This window comes from Lontra canadensis, unplaced genomic scaffold, assembly GCF_010015895.1.
Source record: "Lontra canadensis isolate GAN:19392208 unplaced genomic scaffold, GSC_riverotter_1.0 scaffold9, whole genome shotgun sequence".
Taxonomy (NCBI): Eukaryota; Metazoa; Chordata; class Mammalia; order Carnivora; family Mustelidae; genus Lontra; species Lontra canadensis.
Window position 1 is genome coordinate 10,979,638 of NW_022631003.1, and position 27,952 is coordinate 11,007,589.

General features: G+C 44.3%; 1 protein-coding gene across 2 annotated transcripts in view; it reads left to right on the top strand.

Moving 5' to 3' along the window:
- Positions 1-27,952, top strand: part of PTPRB (protein tyrosine phosphatase receptor type B) — a 109,709-nt gene that overhangs the window by 62,813 nt on the left and 18,944 nt on the right. For both annotated transcript variants that reach the window (XM_032854802.1, XM_032854803.1), the window contains 11 exons: positions 1,861-2,124; positions 2,662-2,925; positions 3,686-3,949; positions 6,586-6,855; positions 10,245-10,508; positions 12,353-12,616; positions 13,355-13,636; positions 18,223-18,501; positions 19,026-19,175; positions 21,259-21,502; positions 27,254-27,360. In XM_032854802.1, the coding sequence (XP_032710693.1) occupies positions 1,861-2,124; positions 2,662-2,925; positions 3,686-3,949; positions 6,586-6,855; positions 10,245-10,508; positions 12,353-12,616; positions 13,355-13,636; positions 18,223-18,501; positions 19,026-19,175; positions 21,259-21,502; positions 27,254-27,360 (2,652 nt within the window). The remainder of the gene's footprint in view (positions 1-1,860; positions 2,125-2,661; positions 2,926-3,685; positions 3,950-6,585; positions 6,856-10,244; positions 10,509-12,352; positions 12,617-13,354; positions 13,637-18,222; positions 18,502-19,025; positions 19,176-21,258; positions 21,503-27,253; positions 27,361-27,952) is intronic.

The window sequence follows — 27,952 nt, forward strand, 5'->3', positions numbered from 1 at the left end:
GCAGGAATCTATCAAAATCCTGGAGGAGAACATAGGTAGTAACCTCTTCGATATTGGCCACAGCATCTTCTTTCAAAACACATCTCCAAAGGCAAAGGAAACAAAAGCAAAAATAAACTTTTGGGACTTCATGAAGATCAAAAGCTTCTGCACAGCAAAGGAAACAGTCAACATAACACAGAGGCAACCTGAAGAATGGGAGAGGATATTCAAAAATGACACTACAGACAAAGGGCTGATATCCAAGATCTACAAAGAACTCCTCAAACTCAACACATACGAAACAGAAAATCACATCAAAAAATGGGCAGAAGACATGAACAGATGCTTCTCCAAAGAAGACATACAAATGGCTAACAGACACATGAAAAAATGTTCATCATCATTAGCCATCAGGGAGATTCAAATCAAAACCACATTGAGATACCACCTTACACCAGTCAGAATGGCCAAAATTAACAAGACAGTAAACAACATGTGTTGGAGAAGATGTGGAGCAAGGGGAACCCTCTTACACTGTTTGTGGGAATGCAAGTTGGTGCAGCCACTTTGGAAAACAGTGTGGAGATTCCTTAAGAAATTAAAAATAGAGCTTCCCTATGACCCTGCAATTGCACTACTGGGTATTTACCCCAAAGATACTGATGTAGTGAAAAGAAGGGCCATATGTACCCCAATGTTCATAGCAGCAGTGGCCACAGTCGCCAAACTGTGGAAAGAACCAAGATGCCCTTCAACGGATGAATGGATAAAGAAGATGTGGTCCATATATACTATGGAGTATTATGCCTGGTAGTGTGTATTATGGAGGGCACGTATTGCATGGAGCAATGGGTGTGGTGCATAAACAATGAAACTTGGAACACTGAAAAAAATAAAATTAAAAGATGTTAAAAAAAAATAAAAAATAAAAGCTAGAACCTTAGTAATCTTGACAGTAATCTGTATCAAATCATACAGTTCCCACCCCACTGATTCATCCCAAGGTAGCCATCTTGACTCCCAGTTTCATCTCTCTTCTTGCCTTTCACCTTGCATAGTTTTAGTATTTATATAGTCCTAAAATTACAGGTTTAAAAAATTTTAGTTCTTCTAACATTATTTGTAAAAAGGTTATTTTATGCAGTATGTACTCTCTTAAGACTTTGTTTTTCACTTAATGTTATATTGATAAGATTCACTTATATTTTGTGTTTTGATGTTAAAGGCAAAAATCCATATTTTTGCATTTTGAGTTAAAAAGAAATTATGACTGCTATATAATCTCACTGTGTATATATGGTCCATTCATCTTCTCTCCCATGGCTGGGCATCCTGTCTCATACTTGGTCTTGTCAGGTTTTTAAATTTTGCCGACCATGAGGTTATAAAATGGTATTTTGCCATGGTCTTGACTTGCATTTCCTTGATCACCAATGATGTTAGACATCTCTTCATGTATTAACTACGTGTTTCCTCTTCTCCCAATTTTCTTTTGGATTGTTTATACTCTTCTTGGTAACTTTTTATCATGTCTTGAGTCACTAAGGTATGCTGGAATTAATATCATCACCATCAATTCACATTAATCATCAGTTATCATATTTAATTTCCATCTTGTACATGACATTTTGCACGTATGCAAAAAAACAAGATTAGAATTCATTTCTTAGGCTCTGTTAAAAGATCCATTTAATCACTCCAAGTAGTGTAACAATCTTTCCCCTCTGGAAATGTGTGATCTAAAAGTCTAAAACTTTTCTTTTAAATGCCCACAGAAAAAATCTACTCACTTACCTTCACTGTCCCAGGTTGTCATCTGTGATCAATTACTCCCTTAGACACACTAATTTCAGCTGTTCTCTGTTCTTTTTTTTTCAGTGCCTGATAAGGTCCAGGGAGTCAGTATTAGTAACTCAGCCAGGAGTGACTATTTAAAGGTATCCTGGGTGCACGCTACTGGAGACTTTGATCACTATGAAGTCACCATTAAAAACAAAAACAACTTCGTTCAAACCAAAAGCATCCCCAAGAGTGAAAACGAGTGTGTGTTTGTTAAGTTAGTCCCTGGACGGTTGTACAGCGTCACTGTTAGTACAAGAAGTGGACAATATGAAGCCAGTGAACAAGGGAATGGAAGAACAAGTAAGTGGAAAGCTTGTAAAATCTGATGGTTTGTTGGGACTTGAAGGTCATCGAGTAAATAAAATATCTGAACCTTGAATTCTCTCTGCTTCCTGACTAGTAAATTGCATTCCCACTCTCACTTGGAGCTAATATCATTCAGCCAAGCCATGGCCTATAATTGCAGAATATTTATTGGTAGATAAAAGCAAGCACAGTCGGGAAGCAAGAAGGCCAATTGTCCCATTTTTCTTCCCGGTCCTCCTGAACTGTGGCATTTAAAGTTCTAGATATCTTGTTTTATCTTATGATTGAGGTCATAATTCATTTTATAATTATATCCTACCAACACTTGGCATAGAAGATTTATGTCAGAAAAAATTACAATTTTAATAGTTGCTTCCAATTTTTCTCATTTAATTATGCATGAAGTAGTTCAAGTGGTTTATTTGGGGAAGAGAGATGTTTGCCAGTTCCTTGAATGTGATTCATAAATTACTGTGTAGGTAAACTTTGATCAGTCACTTTCCTGAAGTGTCTTGCCATACTCCTCCCTAGTCCCAGAGCCCGTTAGGGATCTAACGTTGCGGAATAGGAGCACTGAGGACCTTCTGGTGACTTGGTCACGAGCTGATGGTGATGTCGACCAATATGAGATCCAGCTGCTCTTCAATGATATGAAAGTATTTCCTCCTTTTCACCTTGTAAATACTGCAACTGAATATCGATTCACCTCCCTGACGCCAGGGCGCCAGTATAAAATTCTTGTCTTGACCGTCAGTGGAGAAGTACAGCAGTCAGCCTTCATTGAGGGCTTCACAGGTAATTTGAATTGTGGCTCTTGAACTTGAGTAGATGTGCTGGTGAATTTAGCATGTTGGGTAGCCAGGCGTTTGGGTTGAGGATAATAGGATAAAAGGGAGATGGCAAGAAGTGAGGTTATCTTGATGGTGAACATGATGTTGTCCAAGCTGGATTAACAAAAGTAAAGTACTATGTAGGGTAAGAGAAAAAAGCTTTCAGAGAAATAGCATTGGACTAATGTGACTAGTTGGTGCTTGTGAGGCTCACAGATTAAATAAAAATAACTCTGTTGGTTGGGTTTCCTTTGGAACTCTGTTAGGAGTGTTGTTATGACCGTTAACATTTATTGACAGTTTACCATGAACCAAACCCACAGCAAAGTGCTTTACGTGGACATTTTGTTCAATCCTCACAACTCTGTGGGCTGGTCACTATTACCATAACTGCCATTTTTCTGATGAAGAAACAAACTGATGGAGAGTTAAGTAATTTGCCTGTAGTCCCCCAGCTAGTAAATGAGTAAACCAAGACTTGGACCAAGGCAATCTAACTAGCCCCTCGCTCTACTACCGGCATCCTTCATTTCCACTTGCTGGCTTCGGTGTCCCTCTAAATTTCCCCAGTCAAATTCAGTTCAGGCAGAAAAGTCCAAGAAAAATGGTATCAATATATGAAAGTGAATTCCCATACCAAAATATAAGAAGCGTGACAATTTTGGTTGAAAATTTCCATAGTTCATTCCCTAAGTGATGACTTTTCAATCTATTTTCCTTTTTAGTTCCAAGCGCTGTCAGAAATATTCATGTCTCTCCCAATGGGGCGACAGATAGCCTGACAGTCAACTGGACTCCTGGTGGGGGGGACATCGATTCCTACACAGTGTCAGCGTTCAGGCAGAATCAAAAGGTTGAGTCTCATACAGTCTCCAAACACGTCTCGGAGCACACATTCCACAGGCTGGAGGCTGGGGAACAGTACCAGATTGTGATCGCCTCAGTCAGCGGCTCCCTGAAGAACCAGGTAGACGCAGTGGGGCGGACAGGTGAGTACCCACCTGGAGAAGAGCCAAACTGGTTTCCACGACAGGACAGCAGATGGACTGGCTTAGCTATTCACAAGTCAAAAACATCCGAACTCAAAGCCATAATTCAATTTGTTTGAAGAGCCCTTTTCATAGTTTTTTTTTTTGCATTTTTCTTTCGTAATAGAGATCTTCAGAACAAATGAAAGGTCCTGAAGGGCCATATCACTTGAATAAATTTTCATACTTGCTAAACGATGTAGACTTTAGTTTTAACCCATAGACTTCTGTAACTATTTACATTAGCTATTTACATTTAAATAGTTACATTTTCTGTAAAATTTACCCTTCTCAAATTTTTTTAAAAAAATGAACACCTATGCCATTTACTTCATTTGTTACAAGAATAAGTAACAAATGAAGGAATAATGTGCCTCTTTATATTAATATTACCAATAATATATTACTTTTATTTTATTTATTTTTATTTTTTAAAAGATTTTATTTATTGATTTGGCAGAGAAAGATCACAAGTAGACAGAGAGGCAGAGAGAGAGAGAGGGAAGCAGACTCCCTGCTGAGCAGAGAGCCCGATGCGGGACTCGATCCCAGGACCCTGAGATCATGACCTGAGCCGAAGGCAGTGGCTTAACCCACTGAGCCACCCAGGCGCCCAATATATTACTTTTAAAACACGAATAAGCTAAAAGCACCTTCTAACTGCCAGGCATTTAAAAATGATCTCTAGTCACATTAGAAGATAGAGATCATTATTTCCATCTTATAGATGAGGAAAGTAAGGCCCAGAATGCTTATAAACCATTATCAAGGATGCACGTAATAAGATCAAGAGCTATAACTCAAATCTAGGTTTGTCTGGCTCCAAACCTTTTGCCTTCTCTACTGTGGTAGAATACTTATCAGATGCCTTCCGTTCCCATAACCACTCATTTAGCCATGGGCCTGGGCTTCTGTCCTGTCCCCTCCTGTGTATCTATTTCATATATGTATCTCTCCAAGCATATGCCAAGCACTATGCTTAGAAAATAGGAATTCAGTAACAAAATAGAGCCCCCAACCTCAAGAAGCTTATAGTCTAGTTAAAGAGACAGGGAAATGGGGCACCTGGGTGGCTGTGTGGGTTAAAGCCTCTTCCTTCAGCTCAGGTCATGATCTCAACATCCTGGGATCGAGCCCCACATCAGGCTCTCTGCTCGGCGGGGGACCTGCTTCCCTCTCTCTCTCTTCCTGCCTCTCTGCCTACTTGTGATCTCTTTCTCTCTGTCAAATAAATAAATAAATAAAATCTTTTAAAAAAAAGAGAGACAGGGAACTAAAAAGACAATTACAACGTGATAACTTCTAAAATAAAAGTAATAATGGGGTGTGTTAGGAGCAAACATGAAGAGTTTCAGGGAAACACGGAAGGGTTTCAGGGAAAAGTAGCATTTAAATAGACACTAAGAAGTCATCCTAGTGACATGGGTGTTGACTTGGCTCCAGCAGAAAAAACAAAGTCCTGAAGGTGAGAGAAAGCAGGGCACACTGAGGACCTACACACTGTGTGGTGTGCTAGAGTAAAGATGAGCCATATGGCCAAGGAAGTAGATGGACCAAATCATGAAGGGCCTTGTATGCCTTGTTAAGGTGTTTAGAATTATGGAGAGCCATTGAAGAGCCATCTGCATGGGGCTGCCAGGAGACTATGCAGATACAGTGTGGGAGGTGAGGAAGGAAGGGCATTGGTCAATCATGTAGTGAGGGATGATATAGTCTTAGGGGAGTGGTAGTGGACAGAGAAGGGAGAGAAGTGGATAGATCAAAGAGATAGAAGTTGTAGGACATAGAAATTTCAAGACCCATGTTTGATTATGTGTGGTATAAGAGGGACAACCCACATTTCTGACTTGTGCCAAGAGGAACAAAGGACAATAAGGAGGTATGAGGAGGTTAGCTGAGGAGTCCAATTTGGGCCTCTTAGGAACTGGATGGAACATGCAGGGAGAGATGTCATTTGCAAAAATAGAAGAGAGATCTGAACTGCAAGTTTAAATTTGGGAGTCGTCACCATATGGGTAACAATTCAAACCGAGAGTGAATGAGATCTCCTAAGATTATGTAGAATGAGGAAAAAATATGAGCCTAGGACAGAAAATCTTACTAAAAATAATACTACTTTACCTTTCCCATCAGGAGCCATAGTAAAAAAAATTATTATATACTACTGCTTAAGTCAAGGCTGAAAGGTTTGACGTGAGTTAATCTTGGGAAGGAAAGTTTAAACATAATTCCACCATCCAAACTATATTCACCGAATGTAAATTTGTTCAGCATCTTCCACTTTCTAGATACATACATCTGAATCACTTTGCATATTTATCAGAGTCACTTTCACTAATTTTTCTACTTGTTTGACTTCAAGAGCCTGTCTAAATTCAGAGGGGAAAAAAATAGAGACTCAAAGCAGGTGTACAGATAATCTGGGCCAAGAAATACTGTCTCATAAGGGCACATGGAAAGTGTCCATGCGACATGAGTGAAATGGTGGCAACATCTTTTCTCTGCCGCTGATTTAAAGTTTTTCTCACCTGCTTTCTCAGTTGGCTTAGCCTAAGTGACAGAACCTGACAGCCCTCGCTTCTCTTCTTCCTTTGCAGTCCCAGCGTCTGTCCAGGGAATAATTGCAGACAATGCATACAGCAGTCATTCCTTAACAGTAAGCTGGGAAAAAGCTGCCGGCGTGGCAGAAAGATACGAGATCCTGCTTCTAAACGACAAGGGGATCCTTCTGAGTAACACATCAGAGCCAGCTGCCACCAAGCAGCACAAATTTGAAGACCTAACGCCAGGAAAGAAATACAAGATACAGATCTTGACTGTCAGCGGAGGGCTCTTCAGCAAGGAAGCCCAGACTGAGGGCCGCACAGGTAATCTGCACAGCTCATCGCTTCGCCCCGGATCCCATCCCTGGGTGCTATTCCTTCAGAGCCGCAGGGTCAAAGGGATGAAGCCACATGGGGAGAGGACAGCTATTTCTTGACACGACGGGGATGTTCACTATGATTTATCACTTCCACATCAGTCAGCCTCTTCATGGGGGCTCCAGCCTACCCCACTCCAATTTAGATGTATTATTAAAACCTACTGCCATTGTGTTAAGTTACCACCAACCTAGTGACTTCAAACAACACCAGTTTATTTTCTTAGAGTTCTGGAGGTCAGAAACTGAAAGTGAGTCCTATGGGGCTAAAATCGAGGCTTCAGGTATCAGCAGGACTGTGCTTCTCCTAGATACTTCAGGGGGAGATCCTCTCCTTGCCCTTTTCAGCCTCCAGAGGCCACTCACATTCCTTGGCTCACGCCCCCTTCCAGCAATAGCATCATTCCAACCTCTGTGTATGTCGCCATATCTCTTTCTCTACTCTTCTGCTTCCCTCTTCCATCTTTTCAGGACTCTCGTGATTACATTGGTCACCACCCGGACAATCCAGCCTAAGCTCCCCGCCTGGAGATACTTACCTTAATCACATCTATAAGGTCCCCTTTGCCACGTAAGGTAACATATTTCCAGGTTCTGGGGATTAGGACATGGACATCTCTGGGGGTCATTATACAGACAATGACCCTGGTCTGATAGCTTACTCATTAAGGAGCTCCTTCTGAAAGGGAGGGGGGTGATGCTGACAGAAACATGAAGATGAACTTGGCATGCTTTGTCCTGGAAGAGCTGGCTGACTGGTAGGGGAGACAGACACACAGACAAAAGATGACAATATGTTGTGATAAGGACTATATAGAAGAAAGGAATATCCAACATCAAGAAGAGCGTGGAAGTCGGGTGGAATTGGGAGGTCTTCATAAAAATGGATCTTTCAGTACTATCCTGAAAGATGAAACAATTCTGCACGTGGAGAGAAGGTAGAAAGAAACCCAGTGCAGAGATCCTGTCCTTTGGCAAGACTGGGAGGTGTGAGAAGGACCAGTGAGGAGCCACGGGTGGATGAAGTGTGGGTGACATGAAGGAGAGGTGAGGCCGGGGGAGCAGACTGAAGCCAGGTTAGAGAGTGCCTGGCACACCTTCCTCGGGAATTTATTTTTCCTTATAAGCTGTGAGGAGATCATACGAGGTTTTCAGCCAGAGAGTGAGTGTTTTGTAATAAAATTTGTACCTTAAAAAAGATAAATCAGATGGCCAAGGGGAATAGATTGAATGGAGAAGAGACTCACTCATTAAATCATTTGTCACTGAGCACCTACTATGTGCTAGGCGCCTTACCAAATGCTGGATACATGGAAGTGAGTAAAATAAAGCCTGATGGTCATGAAGCTCATATTCTAGTAGGGAAAAAAAAGTCAACAAGCACAATAAATAAGTCAAGAGTGTAGTAGGTTAGATGGTAGTGAATACCAAAGAGAAAATTAAATCAGGAAGGTGGGGTAGCAAGTGTTAGAGGCTTACAATTTTGGATAGTACAGTCCTCAGAGGTGTTGTTGAGAAGGTGATAACTGAACAGACATCTGAAAGAAAAGGGAGAAAGGGCTATGCCGGTATTTGCAGGAAGAATATCCTTGGGCAGAGCAAACAGTGAGGCAGAGACTCAAGCAAGAGTGTGTCTGGCCTGTTGGACCAGTAAAGAGACCAGTATAGCTGGAGCAGAGCGAGAACAGAGTAGGGGGATGTAATCAGAAAGGTAGTTGGGGTCATAAAATGATTGCAGTTATAGAAATGATAAGGGTCAAAAGCTAAACCACCACAGGGGCCCTGATGAAGAATTGTAGGTTTAGTCAAGAACTATTTCTACATGAGATAAGATGGCACTTGGTGTCTGAGTAGAGTACAGAAGGAAGAACAGAAGATTCCGGAGTGGCCCCCTGGGGTATCTGGTAGAAGATGATGCCATGAATTGAGATAAGAGAAGTAGGAGGAGGCCGTGTCAAGGAGAAATGGACAGGGTTCAGTTGCATACTGAGTTTGAGATGTCTGGATGACTTACAGCAAGAGATGATCACGGGTAGTTGAAAATATGGCCCAAGCTCAGAAGAGTGAGCTGGAGATAAATATTTGGGCAAAAATTCCAGTTAAATCCATGTCTTAGTCTGTTTAGGCTGCAATAAGAAATAATACCATAAACTGGGTGGCTTAAACAATAAACTTGTATTTCCCATGGGTCTGGAGGCTGGAAGTCCAAGATCAAGTCACCAGCAGATTCAGGGTCCATTGGGGGCCCATTTCCTGGTTCATGGTTGGCATCTTCTTGCGGTGTCCTCACATGGTAGAAGGACATGAGAGCTCTCCGGTGTCTCTTCTATAAGGGCACTACCCCATTCATGAGGGCTTCACCCTCATGACCTAACCACCTCCCCGTGGCCACATCCCCAGTACCATCCCCTTGGGGGTTAGGTTTCAACATATGATTCGGGGGTGGAAGGGACATAAACATTCAGATTATAGCAATCCACGAAGCGAATGAGACTGGGTGCTCAGCTTGTGTTACGGAACGTGCAGAGGACAAAGAATGGAGTGATGGGAAAGAGCAGCTTTTAAGGAGAAAGCACAAGAGGAAGTGTTCGGAGGGAGGAGAACCCAGGAGAGACCAAGGCAGGTGTCCAGTTCTGTTCCCACTGATAGCCCAAGACTTCTGCGGTATCAGGCAGCCCCTGTGCAAACAGTTGGGTAGCCAGTCACTTCTGAGGGCTCTTGATCACTTTGCCAATGGGTGCCACTGAAGGCCGAGAGGGTCATCGAATCCCAAGGCCGATCTTTTTATTTTTTTTTTTAATGACTTTGGTTTTTCTCTTGCTTCTCTTTCCTTGACCCCTGAATTGAATCTCCTTCAGCCCACTTTCTCTTTCTCTCCCACTTCTCTTCCCTCCCTGCTGCCCTCACCTCCATGGGCCATTCCTTAGCTTTTAGATGGCATTCAGAGATGTGTGTTTGTTTTGTTTTATTTTTTAAATTTCTGATCTAGCTCTTAGTGTTAGGAAAACATTGAGTCACACAAGTCAGATTAACATTTATTTCAGACCCAAAAAATGTCTTTGAAGATCATTTCCCTTTACTGGTTTTTCTTTGTTCTCTTTCTTTGTTTTGGGGGTTTTTTTGGTTTTGATTTTGGTTTTTTCGTTAACAGTTTCAGCATCAATCATGCACAAAATTCAGTCTTCTTGTTTTGGGGTCTCCATGAAGTTGATATTTTCTGAAGGCAGAGACGATGTGTTTTGGGCTGCTGTGCAGTGTGTCCCTGCTGTCCTCGGGCCTGGGCTGTGTTGGGGGCATGCCGAATGTCAGTCTCACTGTCTGGCTCAACTTTTGCAGTCCCTGCCGCTGTCACCAACCTGAGGATCATAGAGAACTCCACCAGACACCTGTCCTTCAGCTGGACCACCTCAGAAGGGGAGCTCAACTGGTACAACATCTTTCTGTACAACCCAGATCGAACACTTCAGGAGAGAGCTCAGGTTGACCCACAAGTCCAGAGCTTCTCTTTCCAGAACTTGCTGCAAGGCCGAATGTACAAAATGGTGATTGTAACTCACAGTGGGGAGCTGTCTAATGAATCTTTCATATTCGGTCGAACAGGTAAGGCCCGGATCCAACCAAGCCGGAATGTAGAGTGGAGAAATTGTCTCAGTATTCACTGGCTTTTCTGTGATGTGTCCTTCATTTCCAATTCTATACATGGTCTAGCTCTATATGAACTTGGTGATCTTCAGGCTTTTTGACCCTAAACCAGATCTTTGATTCTGTACCAGAATAGCTTTGGCCCCAGCTTCTGCTCTGTTGCCACCACTTGTAGACTTCATAGGGTTTGGTGGAAAAATGAATCTGGCTCCTCTATGTGCCAGCTAACCAACACAAGAGGGTTGCAGCCCACTGTGGCTCCATTCAAGCCGTTCCCCTTGGGAAACTTCCACATTCGTGGAGCAGAGGGCAGGTCTGGAGAAGGTCCACTGTGGAAAGGACCAATCCATGAGTGCTCCGTGACACAGCACAGCATGAACTGAACACAAAGAATTGCAGAAAAAGGAGAGAGAGAGAGACATCTCTCTGGGCTGCCAATAAGAAACGGAATTGACTCTTTTCCCATAATTTGAGTTCATTGTCTTATCTTTCTATTCGGTTATTTTTTTTCACATCTGATGATAGTTTTTGAGTGCTTTCTGTGCCACGCGGGGCTCACTGCTGGACAATGACCGTGAACGGTGCTGATGAGGCCCCCGACCCACTGAGCCCACATAAGCGTGGGACTGGGTGAGGGAATGGGCACAGGGGAGGGGGCAGACAGCAGATTTTTAAGGGAGATGACTTGGGAACACCCTTGAATCTAAGAAAGAAAAAAACAACATGCTATGACAGGGAGACTTGACAGGACAAGATAGTACTTTCAAGAGAGAAAGCATTTCAGCTGAGCCCTGCAGGTGAGGGCAGCCATGTGAGAACGCATCCCAGGCACCCAACAGAAGATCTCAGTGTGTTTGGGGAAGGGAATGAAAATGAGCAACGGATCCAGATCAGCCTAGAGCCTGAGTAGAATTGCCTCCATGTTACCACTTCCAGGACCATCTGCCCTCTGCACATCTTCCCTTCTCTGCTCATTAATGTTTAAAGTTCATCCGTCGAGAGACAAGAGTCTTCACTCTCTGGAGAAGAACGAGGCTTACATACCCACGGGACAGGTGCCAGTATGACTGAATTACACAGTGGTAGACATGACAGTTAGCACTCTTCTCCCAAGTGAGGCTCAACTGATACAATTTGGGTAGGAAAAAGTTGAGGGAACGGAAAGCCTACGAGAAGGTGGAGGGGAAGCAGAGACACCCAGAGGGTGTGGGGGAGGGGCCTGGGTAAGATGGGCCAGCTTGGAAGGAGTTGGGACCTTCTGTGAACACTTTCAGGCCTTTCACAGGCTAAGTTATAAACTGTGTGACCAGTTTTAATAAATCATTTCTGAAGATCTCATTTTAGATGTTTATCAGACTACGTGAGGCAAGCATACAGAAGTCACCACCTGCGGTTTTTGTTTTTTTTTAAGATTTTTATTATTTATCTGAGAGAGAGAGAGAGAGCAAGAGAGCGAGCACAAGCCGGGGGAGGGGCAGAGAGAGAAGCAGACTCCCCACTGAGCAGGAAGCCCAATGTGGGCCTCAATCCCAGGACCCTGGGATCCTGAGCTGAGAGAAAGGCAGACGCTTAACCATCCACTGAGCCACCCGTGCACCCCTGAGGTGGTTCTTTTTATTTTCATTTGTACCACAGCTCTAGACCACATGCCCCTAAACCCACGCCCTGAAATACAGGCCAGATCTGACTCCACAATTGGGACTACTCACCTATATGCCCAACATCACTCCTATCCTCACCTGTGGGCCAAATGCCTTTGTTTCTAACTCTCGTTCTTAGTAAAGGCTTTCACTGTGTTTAAGTCCCAGCTTCCGTGAGTAACCTCAGAGGATCCAATCGGAACATGACAGACAGTCTCTGGTTCAGCTGGAGTCCCGCCTCCGGAGACTTTGACTTTTATGAGCTGATTCTCTACAACCCCAATGGCACGAAGAAGGAGAACTGGAGAGACAAGGACCTGACCGAATGGCGTTTCCATGGCCTTGTTCCTGGAAGGAAGTACACACTGTGTGTGGTAACTCACAGTGGGGACCTCAGCAACAAGCTCACGGGGGAGAGCAGAACAGGTAAAAAAAACCCAGTTGCCAAAGGCTAGTATTGGAGGGACACATTTGAGTTACAGTTTTCGTAAGAAAAAGGGAAATCAGTAATGGTGTGCCATGAGCTAGCTCCTGATCTCGGAAAGGCACTATGATACAGTGGATAAAGGAAACAGAGCTTATCCGCAAACATACCACGGAAGATCTAGGAATATGATCTAGGTTCTTAGCTTAGCTCTGCCACTTACCCATGTGAAGCTAGGACTGTCCTGAGCTCTCTAAGTCTCAGTTTTCTTATCTGTAAAATGGGGAAAATCATATACATCATCATTGTGTTGCCATGGGCAGTGCTTTCTAAATAGTTTATTTCCTGGGCGTACGCAGACAATGTTAGTCTGAATGCCACCCTGGGGTCAATGAACGAGGCTTTCTGGATGTAACTGTCAGTGGACTGTAGCCTTCACACCTCAGAAATCTAATGGAACCAGTACACACTTGTAACCCATTCAGGGCCCACTCCTGTTCCACAGTACTCCAGTAAGGAATCTCTGGTTATGAAAATTGAAGAAAGTGTACATTAAACATTTGAGGAGAGTACCTAATGCATAGTAAACACTACAGATAGAAGCTTCTGTTTAGGTTTTCATAGTACCTCTTCTTACAAAGTACGTTGACGTATGTCTGACATCACTCAGCTGTCTTATCTGCATATATTATGGCATAGACATGTTTATGTGATTATTTTTCATGTTCTCCTACATACAGCCCCAACTCCTCCCAGTCTCATGTCATTTGCTGATGTTACAAACACATCCTTGGCCATCACGTGGAAGGGGCCACCAGACTGGACAGACTACAATGACTTTGAGCTGCAGTGGTCCCCCAGAGACGCAATCACGGTCTTCAACCCCTATAGCAACAGGAAATCAGAAGGACGCATCATATATGGTCTTCGTCCAGGGAGATCCTATCAATTTAGTGTCAAGACTGTCAGTGGCGACTCCTGGAAAACCTATAGCAGACCGATATTTGGATCCGTGAGGACAAGTACGACATGTTTACTACTCTTGGTTCTCAGATATGACATGTTTACTACTCTTGGTTCCCCCTCAGAGGGAGGGGAAGTACGTATTGCAACATCTTATTCCAGTGAGGCGTGGCTTAAATCCACGTTTTTACTTGGGATTGGTTAGATGTGAATTCAAGCAGTAGTCAACATAGACTTGTTCATTCCTTCAACATTAACAACAGTGGAAAATAAAGAAATGATCTTCCCCTCACGGAGCTTGCTGTTCAGTGGGAGGGGTGAGGAAAGAAGTATTTGGCTCTCTAGAAACTCATGGTAGGTGCATCTAACCCCGTACAAGAGAGCTTCCTGGAAGAAGCAGTCTCCAAACCAAAACTTAAGCAAAGAGTAAGATTCACCAGGTAGATATGGGGAAAGAAGTGGAGAATATTCTAGGTAGAGAATAAAATATTTCAAGATGAGGTGAGACAGAGGAGCTGAAAGTAGTTGACCAGAGCATAAAAGGTAAGGATTAGGAGAGTCAGGTGATAAAATGTCTTGAGAAATACGGTAGTGACTTTAACTTTATCCTCGATCAATTGGAGTCACTGAGGGATTTTCAGCCAAGATATCCTAATCAGACTTACACTATAAGAAATCACTCTGGGTACAGTGTGGAATATAGACCGTAAGGGGCAAACTAGAAACAGAAGGATCTGTCAGGACACGTGGCTATAAATCCTAAAGATAAAAATGCTTCAACAATGAAATACTTACCAGTTTCTTCCCAAAGGCATTTTGGAATAGATAAAACAAACCTTGAAGAAACAAAGGTTTTCAGCATAGGAACCTTAATCCAAACATTTATTTTTCAATAATACCAATATGTGTAGTTTCTAAGATCAGATCAGAGAGTTAGTGGTTATTGATGAAATAGATCGTTGAAAATTAGGAATTTAAGCAGGTAGCTGTTTCACATATTCAGCAAACATTAATGTTATAGTAATTATAACTTGCACTCCACATCGTATCCAGAGAGCAATTTGAAATTAAATAGCTGAGTCTCAAGAAAAATAGGCGGAAAAGAACTAAGAATTTTCATTTACGGCAAGATCAAGATGGGTTTTTGGTGGTTTACTGTGGGCTATGTGACACGTGTGCTCAATTGAAGAACTCAGTAGAGGCGGGGCTCAGCAGATGGCTTCTGGAGTACTATATTCTGTCCTGGGTGCTGGAATTTAAGAGCAGCCTTTACAAATGGGGCAGGCCTACAAGGAGAGCAGCTGGCAAGAAGAGGGACTCAGTGTTGCGTTTGATAAGGAATGACTGAAGGAACTTTGAAGATTGCATTAGATAGGATTGGATTTGGTTGTGGGTAACAGAAAGCCCAAGGTAACAGAGAGTTAAACAACAGAACTTTAAAATTCTCATGTAGAATCCTTCCACAATTCTGGGTCTCTCACATCTACTCCAGCCATGATGAACAACTTACAACTCCTGATCTTCTACCTTCCCACCCCTCCCAGCCCCACCCTGGGTGCCTGAATTCATACTTTTCTCTGCCTGAAATGCCTGTTTCCCAACATCTTGGTGAGGTATCATCTCTGCTGGAAAGCCTTTGCTAACTCCTGTCCACCATTAACTCCAGAAAGTTGTCTAACGCTCTGCCCAGCACCTTCTTTGTCCATTTCTTCTGGTTCATTCTCCTTTCTACCCTGTTTTATGGCTGTTGCAGACTCCTCTTCCCTCCTAGAGGGAATTAGGGCTGATGCCTAATTCACTTCCATACTGTTCACAGTCCATAGAAGGGTGCCTTGCCCATAGCAGGTACCTATTTCTTAGTGAACGGGGCTATGACGGGAGGTCTTAGAAGACATGTGGACTTGAGAGGCAGAAAGGAGAGGGGAGAAAGAACCGAGGAAAGAGGCTGAAGCAAATTTCCATATTATTCTTTGAGTAAATTATCAGAATTATGAATCCGGCATGGTGTTTCTAAAGACTTTCCCTAAGGCTGAACAGAGAAGGTGTCTTTGGCTTCCAGCTGTGGTTTGGTTTGAAGGAGTTCAAAAGATTAACAAGCAGTTAATGTTTGAAAAGACATAAGTACTGCTTGCCTCAAAGGCCAATTCCCTTATCCTGAAAAAATCTCCAGGTTTGTTTTTTTTTTCTCAAAATCATTGTTACCTAAACTGTTATAGGTCTAAATATTTTAGACCTTGATATGAAACACAAATTCATCCAGTGGCACAAAGATGCCAGGTGTTTCAAAGTCACGATTGTTGAGGACAAAGTGTCCTGTGACTAAGGAGAAGGTGTCGGTAGAAGGGGGGTTTTGTGCCAAATCAGAGCAACAGGTGATGATCTATTCTGCTAGCGGAAGTGGGGAGCTAGTGCCCCCAGCTGTGCAACCCACAGGCCCTGTACTCAGAGGGACCCCATACTCTGTTTAATTTTCTGTTGTCACCATCTTGAAATCTTAATATTTTGAACACAGAATATTGCATTTTTCACTTGGCACTGGATTCTGAAAATTATGTAACCACAAACCTAACAAAGTTTATGAAAAAACATACATTTTATTCTTTTTAAAGATTTTATGTATTTATCTCAGAGAGAGCACAAGGAGGGGAAGCAGCAGAGGGAGAAGGAGAAGCAGGCTCCCCACTGAGCAGGGAGCCCAACTCAAACACAGGACCCTGAGATCATCATCTGGGCTGAAGGCAGACGCTTAATCGACTGAGCCACCCAGGCACCCCCAAACATACCTTTGAGTTTGGGAAGGAAGGGCAAGTGGAGAAAAGAGAAAAGGATGAAATTTGTAACAGGGATAGCAAAGACCCAACAATGAAATGGAAGGGGTTTTCCCTATTTGGTCAAATATAGCTGTCTTTAGCCTTATTATTATTATTTTTTTAATCTATCCCCATATTATGCAGTACTCTGTGAGCCTTCCTGAGTTTGATGTCCCTGGTTAGTGCTATCTGATCATCGTTACTATATTTTCTGCTGTGGCCAATGAGACAATGGTCAGCTTTTAAAACTAAGTATTTATCAAGACTTTTGACTCCTGGAATGAGATAGAGTGGTCTAGACCTAGATTTTCAAGTTCTATTCAAGAGCCTGAAACCTCCTTAGAAATTCCTAGGGACAGGGGACAAGGAAAAGGAAGTCTCAGGGCAGTCACCCCAGCAGAGCATCCCTGACCCCCACCAAGGCACACTTAAAACACAGGACCAGAGCCCGTCTGATTTAACATATAGGGGAACGGAGACCTTTTCTTTTTGAAATGGCTTAGTTGCAAAAATTCAAATTTAAAGCCTGTGTATCGAAATCATACAGTTTAGCTTCATCGGATGTAATTAGAGATGGAGGTCCTCTCGCTGGTCAGGGAGGCCTAGAGTTTGGTTAGTAACCTGTGCGGTCAGGTCGGCTAGGTGCTTATCTGTCATACTGTATCTCTTACTCCTTGTAGAGTCACGCACAACAACCCCTGAGATCATGATCGCTCTTCATTGAGTCCCTACTGGGTCGGGCACTGTCTCAGGACGGAGAAACTGACTGACCATGAGCACAGGGGCTAGAAGAGCCTGGTGTATACAGGGAACCACGAGCAGTTACTGAACTGGAAGATGGCTTGTGAATAGGGAAGGCAGAGAATGGAAGCAGGGGAGGGGAGGGGAACAGAGCCAGGGCCTAGAAGGTAACAAGGAAACAATGCCACGTCTTAATTTTCTCATAAGAGCTGGTTTTTATTGAGCAATTACTATACCAACGCCATGTCTTTGTTTTTGTTTTTGTCTTTTCTCATAAGAGCTGGCTTTTATTGAGCAATTACTATACCAGACACAGATTTTTAGGTGGCTGTGCTTGGTTCAACTCAATGACCCATCACAATCCCCACAGGAAGTAGGTACTCTTAATTTTCCCACTTTACAAATGTGGCACAGACATGGCAAGTAACTTGCTTGGTAAACAGAATCTGAATTCAGGCAGAATCTGAATTCAGGCAGGCCAAGCTGCCCTTCTAATCTGCTGGCTACTCAGCCCCAACTTCCACCTGATTTCTGCCCCTTAATTTTAGTGTGGACGCTATATTTAGTGTGTCTTTGTGTTTCCGATCACACTGGCACCGGATGATTTTTTAGAAGGACAGCATTTTAATTTTTAGTTGCTCTCAGAGTGTGGTCTGGGAAGCAGAAATTCCTTGGGAGATCCTTAAGAATTTCTTTCTTTCTTTCTTTCTTTCTTTCTTTCTTTCTTTCTTTCTTTCTTTCTTTCTTTTTTTTTTTAAGATTTTGTTTATTTATTTGACAGAGAGAGAGAGATCACAAGGAGGCAGAGAAGCAGGCAGAGAGAGAGGGCGAAGCAGGCTCCCTGCTGAGCAGAGAGCCTGATGTGGGGCTGGATCCAGGACCCTGAGACCATGACCTGAGATGAAGGCAGAGGCTTTATAACCACTGAGCCACCCAGGCGCCCCAAGAATTGTTTTCTTTCTTGAAAAGCAATCCAAGTAAATCTTGAGACTTATGTAGATCTCACAGCACACTGGTCCCAAAGGAGCTGAAGGAAGAAGAAAAAAAAAAAGTCTCCCTGAGTTGTAACATGTCTGTCCCTCTCTGCCCTGTAGAGCCAGACAAGATTCAAAACCTGCACTGCCGGCCTCAGAATTCCACGGCTATCGCCTGCTCTTGGATCCCTCCTGACTCTGACTTTGACGGGTACAGCATTGAATGTCGGAAAATGGACACTCAGGAAGTTGAGTTTTCCAGAAAGCTGGAGAAAGAGAAATCTCTCCTCAACATCATGATGCTCGTGCCCCACAAGAGGTACCTGGTGTCCATCAAGGTGCAGTCGGCCGGCATGACCAGCGAGGTGGTGGAAGACAGCACCATCACGATGATAGACCGTAAGTGTTTCTGGAGGTGATGCACGCAGCGAGCCCCTGGTTCGACCGGGCACACAGCTCACCTTCCCAGGAGCCAGACCTGGGGTCCCTTGCAAGAGAGAATGGGAGAGCCTCCAGACTACGGAGACATTTTTCCGTGCGTAGGTGAAGCATCCCAGCAGGAAGTGATTTAAACAGTCTTCAAGCACTTCGAGTGTTTCAAGACAACACGTGGCCTGATAGAGCTGGAGGTATCACAGAGCTTTTAGGCAATTTGGTGGTACAGCGTCAGGAAATCCTCCCCTCTCATTATGTTTAATGCGCCTCTAGCAAATCACTTCCTCTGCTTCCCTCCGGGAGAGGAGAAGGAGGTTTTTCTTGATTTTAAGTTTTAAACACACACACACACACACACACACACACACACACACACAGAGAGACACACACTCCCATGTAGGGGAGTGGAGACCCTCATGTCACTGATTGTCGTTTATATGGACAAGCGGAGTCCTGACTCCCCTGGGTTCCTTCTTCATCCTTTTCAGGGCCCCCTCCTCCACCTCCGCACATTCGGGTGAATAAAAAGGATGTGCTGATTAGCAAATCTTCCATCAACTTCACTTTCAACTGCAGCTGGTTCAGCGACACCAACGGAGCTGTAAAGTACTTCACGGTGGTCGTGAGGGAGGCGGATGGTAAGTGATCACCGACTCTGCTTCATCAGAGGTCACCTGGATGCCGGGCGATGTCCCCAAAACCTGCTCAAAGGCTCTTCCAGCAGCAAAGCCTGTTACTCACCGGATTTAACTACGAAATGGGTGAATGATAATAGTAGCAACCGCAACCATAGCATAAATAGCCTCACGTAGGGATGTCGGGGCTCGTTGGAAGAGCCCTGGCTCCGCGGTGACCCCCAGAGCCTTCTCCACGGCTCACTCAGTGCTGATGGCTCCTTCTCGGCTCTGCCGTCGAGCAGCTGTGTACTTCCACGTCTTCCCTGCCCCGATCTCCAACAGCCCAAGGAAGCACAGGCTCCAAACCACCCACCGATTCACAGAAAACACTCAAGAGCTAAAAAGAGGGAAAAGATGATCCTGAAAGGCAGTCTTCCTTTCTCTACTGAATTTTCAACAGTAAATTTCATTTTCTCATCAACGAAATTATTCGCTGTCTACCTCATTCCTACAGGCCAGGCAGATACTAGGTAAGAGTTGTAACAACGTTGCGTACAACCTCAAGTACGATTTCTTGGAGCTTCTTATGTTGGCGTTTGTGAAACCACCTAGAGGAGTGTCGTGTTTGCCACGGAGGCCTTGTGCCCAATTTCTCCAAAACATGTGTGTGTCTGCGGTGGCATCGTATATTTGAACATGCCTTAGATTTTCCAAAATTGTTTAAGGTGTTACACACCCCTGGCTCTTTTCACCTCTTTGTGGGTGGTGAGAAACTTTAAACCCGACCAGCGCTGGAGCGGGTCCTAGGCTAGATAGGATTATAGTCTCACGGGATAGCTAAGGGTCTGCGTGCTTTGACGTTTTATTTAATCGTACTGAAGTTGGTTATGCAAAATTAATGAAATGATATCAAGGGTCAGGGATGCATCCCAGATGTCCTTACATCTCACAAATAGGTATATTTACTTATATCTACAGATAAGGATTTAAGAGAGAAACCTGCGAACTATGCAGAGATCGTTAGATTTGATGACGATGCAGTGGAGATAATGGTTTCCTACATGAATGTAAGGCAGTGACCAAAAGGAAGCCACACCCCAGCAGGCAGCCTTGTGTTCTGCAGCCTTGTGGGTTTCAGTTATTGATGTTCCGTGGAGATGGGCTGTGCTCCCCTGGCGATCTAAGATAACAGTCCGTCTCCTATAAATGTCAATCATAGCATATATGTTCATCCCAAAGGCGACATTCTATTTCATTTACTGTCAACAAGGTAATATTTCCAAGACCCACTCATTTTGAACAAATTTTATTAAACAAGAGTCCAGAATGCGATGAACCCCCACAAAACCACTTCTCGAAGTGCATGGTTAATGGTGTCCTATCTCCATAATATTTATCTTCCTAATTATGCCTTCCTCCAGCCAACATCAAAACGAGTTTATGGTGCCAAAACACACAGCAAGCTGGGTGGACGGGGCGAGTTCTGGGAAGCGTGCTGCAGGAGGAGCCAAATTCAAGCCAGGATTAAGCTATACTCAAGATAACAGAGAGCTGTGCACCGAGCTGTGATCGGACAGGGTGTGGCACAGGGAGCGTGCCTGCGGGTGACTGCTCTGGCCTTGAACTTGATTTTTCTTATCTCTTCCCTATTTCCTAGGTCAGGAGGATTTCCTTATTAGCTCAGCTACAACGGTCATTGGCAAGGCAGAGAGCTTATTGAGTGGGTTGACTCTCCCAGAGGGGAGTGGCCAACTTTCGGGAGGTCTGGAACACGTCTACCATCTGATGCCATGAGTTAACTACCCAAGCCCACATGTTTTATTTCCTAGAAATATGATGGTGTGTGTCTGTGTCTATATATATAAATCCACGTGCGTGTGTATTAAATGTTGTATATACACACTCTTTTTAATTTTTACTTTAGAAGAAGTGGATTAAAATTAATTTCATTAGGAAACTTTCACAGCATCCTTCAAGATCAAAGTGTCTGCCCTTTGGAGCTGACCGGAGATGGTGGGAGAGGGGAGGCAGACTTAGAAGCCTAGGGAGAGATCCCTCAGGTCACGAGGAAGCCAGCAGCTCACCGTGGGTTTTCTCCCTGCAGGCAGTGATGAGTTGAAGCCAGAACAGCAGCACCCTCTGCCCTCCTACCTAGAATACAGACACAACGCCTCCATTCGGATGTATCAGACCGATTACTTTGCCAGCAAGTGTGCGGAAAGTCCCGACAGCAACTCCAAGAGTTTTAACATTAAGCTGGGAGCAGAGATGGAGAGCCTGGGTGGAAAATGCGATCCCAACCAGCAAAAGTTCTGCGACGGGCCACTGAAGCCACGCACTGCCTACAGGTTAGACATATTACCTTCATTTTGCAAGAAGGGATAAGATGCAGGAGAGGGGGCTCAGCTGTCTGGGCGTCTGATGCATCCGAGCTCCAGCAGATTACTAACCAGCAATACCACAGTGCTGTGCATGTTCCTGGGCAGTTTATAAAGTCTGGGTTCCTGCCTCCATTCATGGGTGATGTGTAAAGAAGGCCTTTGGCATTGTGCAAAAGCTCCAATCCATTATACGAAGATCGTTCTTTCTCCTCACACTTCTTTAGCACAAATCAAACAATTTATTTACTATGTTAATACTGTAAAAGTGTCTAGACAGAAGGATTGAGTTTAGGGAGACCCAAGAAAGATGAAGTTTCATCTTTTACTTTTAGTGAGGGCTGACATTATGCTTACTTATTTATCTTCTAAGGCACAAAAAGATGAAAGCGCTCTTTGGTCCAGGCAGAACTCTCAAAGGAAAGGGCCCTGCATGTATGGGAGTACCATTTCCTCCTGCTAGGCGGACAGAGGAGAAGGAGCAGCTGTTTGGTTTGGCTCCAGAGAGCATTACTGCAGCCAACAGGCCCTTCCAGTCATTGGAATTGGCAGTGCCGTTGGCCTGCACTGTGCTCCCCGAAAGCAAGTATAAGCAGAGGTACACAGCATCCCCAACCAGAGTCCTCAAGAAAAAGAGACTCTCGGCTGCCATCTTGGATATAAGCTATAAGCATCCAAGATCAGTGCTTCTCTCTTGGGTATTGGCGGAGCTGACATATGGTTGGCATGGCGGTCCATCAGGTTCTCTATGGCCAGTGTCTTCTCTGGTTAGTTGGTGCCCAGGGCTTGTTGACTCTTACGTATTTTGAGTATCAGCCCTGAGTCTCAGTAGAGACTTTCCTACCGGCTCCAAACGGAGACATGATATGATATCACATGTGAGAGCGTTCTTAGCCCCTCCCTGGAATCAACATGGGCAGGCTGAGAGTTTTCCTAAACCAGAGGACTCATCTTGGGCAAGAACTCAGGCTATACCTCTGCCCCGGGCTCACCACAGAAATGCTGTTGCCACCCCAGCCAAGGTCGGCATCTCCAGAGTAAACACACGCAAACTTATTAATGATGTTCACTTCAAGAAGAGAGCATATGAGCCTCTCTGAAGGAGGGGAGAGCTCAGACAGAGCTAAGGAGAAATATAAGAAAGATTGGAATGAGGGAATCTCTCAGTTTCTGTAAGAATCAAGAGATGCCTCAGCTCCTTGGTCACACTGGCTCAAGGAAATTTGAGCAGAAGTCTCCCAAGGGCTCTATTCAGTTTGTGAGTTGGCCAGTGGAGGCTGATTTCTGTTTGTTTGCTCTGAAAGAGAAGGAGAGAAGATGACTCATTGTTCCATTTAAGAGAGGGACCATGAGAAGCTTGGAGCCTCTCTCCCCAGCACACTCCTTCCCATCCCTAACAGCTGCCCAGGCCTGGGAGATCTCGAGTGGAGCCCGGGTGCTGCCACTTAGCCGTGTGACCTCGGAAATGGCATTCCAATTCCCAAGCCCTCTGTTCTCTCATCTGTGAAACAACACAGAGTCTTCTAGATTAAGGTCTTCCATTGGTCCCCATTCACTTCCAAGAGTAAGTGAAGATTCCAGAGCAGGGCACAGAAAGCGTCCTCTCCTCCCCCCAATCTGCCTCCTGCCTGCTGCTCCTGCTTTGCCTCCCTCCATCTGCCGAAAGTACACCCTGCCTTTTGCTAGCCTTCTCTTGGAGTTCCTTTAAATATGACAGGCCTCTCTTAGACCTCTGAGCCCCCACACGTTCTTTTCGCTCTGTTTGGCACGCCCTCCCCTCCTTTGATTGGCTGGTGCATCCCCTCATACAGTTCAGAAGCCAGCTCAGCCCTCGTCGTCGGGCCCCACATTTACCCCCCAGCAACCCATCAGCCCATTAGCCCGCACTGGGCAGGTGGCCAGCGCTCCAATTCTGCGGCAGCACTCGGACCCTCCATCCCTCCAGTCCACCACTCAACAGCATCTTATAGCTCTTTGTTTAGTCACCGGCACTCCACCAGACTACGAGAGCTCAGTCTTATTAGAGGAGACAAAACAATGTGGCAAGTACCTGGCCCCCAAGAGATGCTCATTCAGTGTTTGTGAACAAATAAGGGAACGAGCTAAGATGCACTATGAACAGTTACACCTTAAGCAACTCATGCCATCCTCATTTGCTTTCTAGAACACAACTTTCCAGTATTACTCCACATTTGGTTCAGTCCCAAGAAAAGCATGCCGGGCAAATAATGCTTGATAAGACGAGGCATAGCCTTTCAAAGTCGAGGGAACTACAGGCTAAGCGGTCTCCTGTGTGGCTGCTGACCCCTAGCTTAGTGCAGCCAGAATTCTGCCTATCTCAAGATGGTGACCGCCACAGTGACCCTCAATGCTGTCAGGCATCTTTTTTTCCAGAGGGAATAGGTAGACAGGAGAGAACATGGGGCGGGAGTGGGGGCGGGGGGTGGGCAGGGGGAAGCGGGGGGGGGGAATAGGATTGAAAAGAAATGGGAAATGCTGGGTTTAGCTGCATTGCAAATTTATTATGTCAACGAATGTAATGTCTTCCCATTTGTTACTGGGTTCCTATTACGTGGGTGCATAATTAACGTCATTCCCTATGGGAAGAGAAAGGGCAGATCATGATGGGTGGGAGGCAGTTGAGAGGTTAGCAAAGAAAGTGCTGATCTGGTTTTGTTTCTATTCTAGATAGAATAGCAATGTGACCCCGAGCAGGTAGTCAGCTTCTCTTGAGCTCATTTTCCCCAAATGAAGGAAATTGAACCACATGATCTCTGACTTTGTGCTATAGGTTTCTGATTCTGAACCCATATAAAGTTGAAATCATTACTGTCATACATCTGTTTATTAAAGTAATCATATATATATATGTATACACACACACACACACACACAGAAGGCATCTGTAAAATATAGGCAGAAATGTTGAAGGACATGAGGGGTAAACAAATGCCATTAAGATTCAAAAGCTTCTTGAAGGAGGTAACACTTTAGCTGAGCACTAAAAAGTAAGTAAGGATTTGAAAATATGGAGAGAGGGACAAAAAGGAGATTCCGGGTAGAAGGAAAAATGGGAGTCGAAGTGCGGAGGAAGAAAGACACAGACTGTTCAGAAAAGAGCAAGTAGTCTAGTCTCAAATTGTGGGGAGAGCAGGAAAGGAGGTAGCAGGGAAGACAAGCCCAGGAAGATAGGGGGATCTGGAAGATCTGGGACAGGATCGGGAGGGGGGCTAAATGCTGAGATAGGGAAGTGGTGGTGGTGTCCCTTTTTGGAAAGGGGTTAAGAGCAGAGTTCCTATTAATCCCATTAAGTTTAAGGAACTCTGCTAGATCATTATCTCTTTTCTGGAGATACTAAGTCATTATCTTCTGTACTTGGTCATTATCTCCTTTCTGGGTTCCTAAAGGTGATTATTCATCTGGATCCACTTGGTGTTTTGGGTTTTGCACCTAGAATTTCAGAGCAGAACATGTCAAGGTTGTTACATCCAAGGCTTTTAATTTACAAATGAGGAAACAGAGGCATAAAAAACTTTAGGGGCCATACATCTACTCAGGAACAGAGTGCTAGCTGGACCTCAGACCCTCAGCTTCCTAGCGTGGGCCTTTTTTCCCATCCCTCCCACAGAAGTCAGAGCTGTTAATCTAAAACTAAGCTGAGAGGAAATAAGAGAAAGAAATCTGGATGAGGATTCAGAAAATACAGAGTTTGGTTTTCTTGAACCAGCTTTTTCTCTGATCTTGAGCAAGACACGGAATCTCTCCAAGCTTCAGGTTCCAAGTCTCTGAAGTTATATCCTAAGCTCCCTTGTTACAGGGGAGATGTTGGAGATGCTCAAGTGGGACCATGTTCGTGAAAGTCCTTCCACACTTACAAATCATTACACCAATATAAGAAATGCTTTCCAGCAGAGAGACTCGTTTGAATTTCCAAAAGTACAATGCATTAGCAGCCCACACCAACTCCTCACCTTCCCACTGAACATAAGCTGACTGCTTCTTACCCTTCAGGGACAGCTCACGATACTTCCACCAACAGCCTGGTGGTATTCCTGGAAGTACAACATCTGACTGGAAAGTAGCTTTTAGAGATGGAAATTATAGATGTGGCTGATCAATATCGTCCTGCTCATTTTATAAGAGGCAGTTGGACGTGGGTGTGAGTTGGAAGGAGGGGTTCGCCCCAGCCTGATACAATTTTGGCATTCTTACGGGTCATGCCCAGAAACTTCTGGGTTAAACAAGTCTAGATTTTTTTTTTTTAAAGAAAAAGTGACCTCGGTTCACTTTCATAGGATTTAAATTAACACTGGGGAAGTTTCCCCATATAAATCAAGCCTGATAGTCTCAGCAAACCTATGTTTGAAAAGAGAAAGAACTCAAGAGCTGGCCTGAGCCAGTCTTTTTTTTTTCCTTCTCTGAGGCAGTCTTTCACTTAGTGCAGGAATGTTTTCCTACAGCTTCTATGAGAGCCGCTTCTCCCTCAGCCTCCACTTAAATACCCCCAGTGACTGGGAACTCACTACCTAATGCCGCAGCTTATACTCTAGATGTTACAAAATGACTTTATGTTCCTAAACTACACCTCTCTGTGACCTTTCAGCCTACTGGGCTTCACTCTACCTTCAAGAAGAAAAATAATGCGGTCTGTTTCCTCTTTTGCATGGAAATTGCTTAAATCTGAAGTCAGACCTCATGTTCCACTAAGTCTTTTCTATCGTCATCCTGTTTAAAATCACCTCAAATGATCTCAAACTCTTCCTAAGATATGTCCCCAGAAACCGAGGGCAGGACCCCAGACTGGCCTGACTCACCCAGCAAATATGAGATCAAGGTTCTCAGACAGGGAAAATGGACTTTTCATCCAGGCTGAGGTTACACGTTTATCTTTTCGCAGCTGCATCTTGCTGGCCTTTCGAATTTCAGGCCAGCTAATCTCCAGGCACCATCCCACACGGACATGTGGATGGCCCCCTCAGCAGCTCTCCTGTCCAGGTGACTGGAAGAGCTCCAAATGTCCGCTGGAGAGTCCTAAATCAACGTCTCACTGTCACTCTAAACCCAGCACAGGCCAAGCAGAGCTCTTCCTTTGCCCCTGGTTAGCTCCCGATCTCCATCAGTGATGCCATTATTCTCTCAAGTGGCCTGAGCTCAATTTTATGCCCATCCTGAATTCCTCCCTTCTCCTCTTCAGGATGGGCCCCATCTAGTCCTTCCTGTCAATACTTGCCCACTGTGGTTCCCTCTGCTGGAACGCGGACATGGCTGCCTCCCTCACTTTCCTCCTTTCAGGAACCCACCCCTGACCACGTTGAATGGGGCAGTTCCCCACGCCCATGCCCATTGCTATCCATTTCTCTTACTCTGCTCTTTTCTTTTTCCTACTACATACTACCATCTGGCATATTAAAGTTGTGTAAATGTTACCTGACTTCTAATACCAGAGAATGTAGCCTTTGGGATGGTAGGGACTTTGCTGTGTCCCTTGCAGTATCCTCTGATCCTAGAACAGTGACCAGCACATAGTAGGCGCTCAGTAAACATTGGATGAACAAATGAATAAATGTATGAATGAACCTGGGTAGATCTGATTCCGTAATTCTTGTCCTGCCTAGCACACATTTGGACCAGGTGCCCACCCTATGGCTCCTGGAACCCATTTTCTGGTCAGCTTTACTGTGGTTGGCCACTTGCACTTAAATAAATTGGTTTTCCTTTCAGAATCAGCATTCGGGCTTTTACACAGCTGTTTGATGAGGACCTAAAGGAATTCACGAAGCCGCTCTATTCTGACACATTTTTCTCTTTGCCTATCACCACTGAGTCAGGTAAGGCTAGCCTCCCCATTTACCTGCCTAGTCTCCAACTGCCATGTCACTTATAAGGGCCTCCAGTAGAGAGATCTGGTGATGTGGCTGATGGTAAGGGGAACATGCATTTTTCACTTGGAATTTAATCTTTATGGGATCACGGATGACGTGGAGTCAAGAAATTGCTCCTACTTCTAAAGGAGAATGGGCTAAGTGGCCATTAATCTTGAGAAGAAGATAGAAGTATCAGATTTTTTTTTAAATTAAAAATGAAGTTTTTAAAAATAATGGGTGAAAAACATTCAAATTGGGAGCTTACACAGGCCAAAATGTAAATACAAAAGGCTTTCAGTCATAGGTGGGAATGTATGAATCCACAAACATAGAGATGCATGGAAAAAAAAGACTAGAAGGAAAAACACCGAAGTATTCACAGTGAGGGGGTCCTGGCCGGCTCAGCTGATGGAGCGTAGGACTCTTGATCTCAGGGTCCTGAGCTCAACCCACGCTGGGTGTAGAGCCTACTCGAAAAAGGGATTAACAATGACTGTCTCCAAGTAGTGGGATTATAGGTGATACTTTTTTCTTTTTGATTATTACACGTTGCTTT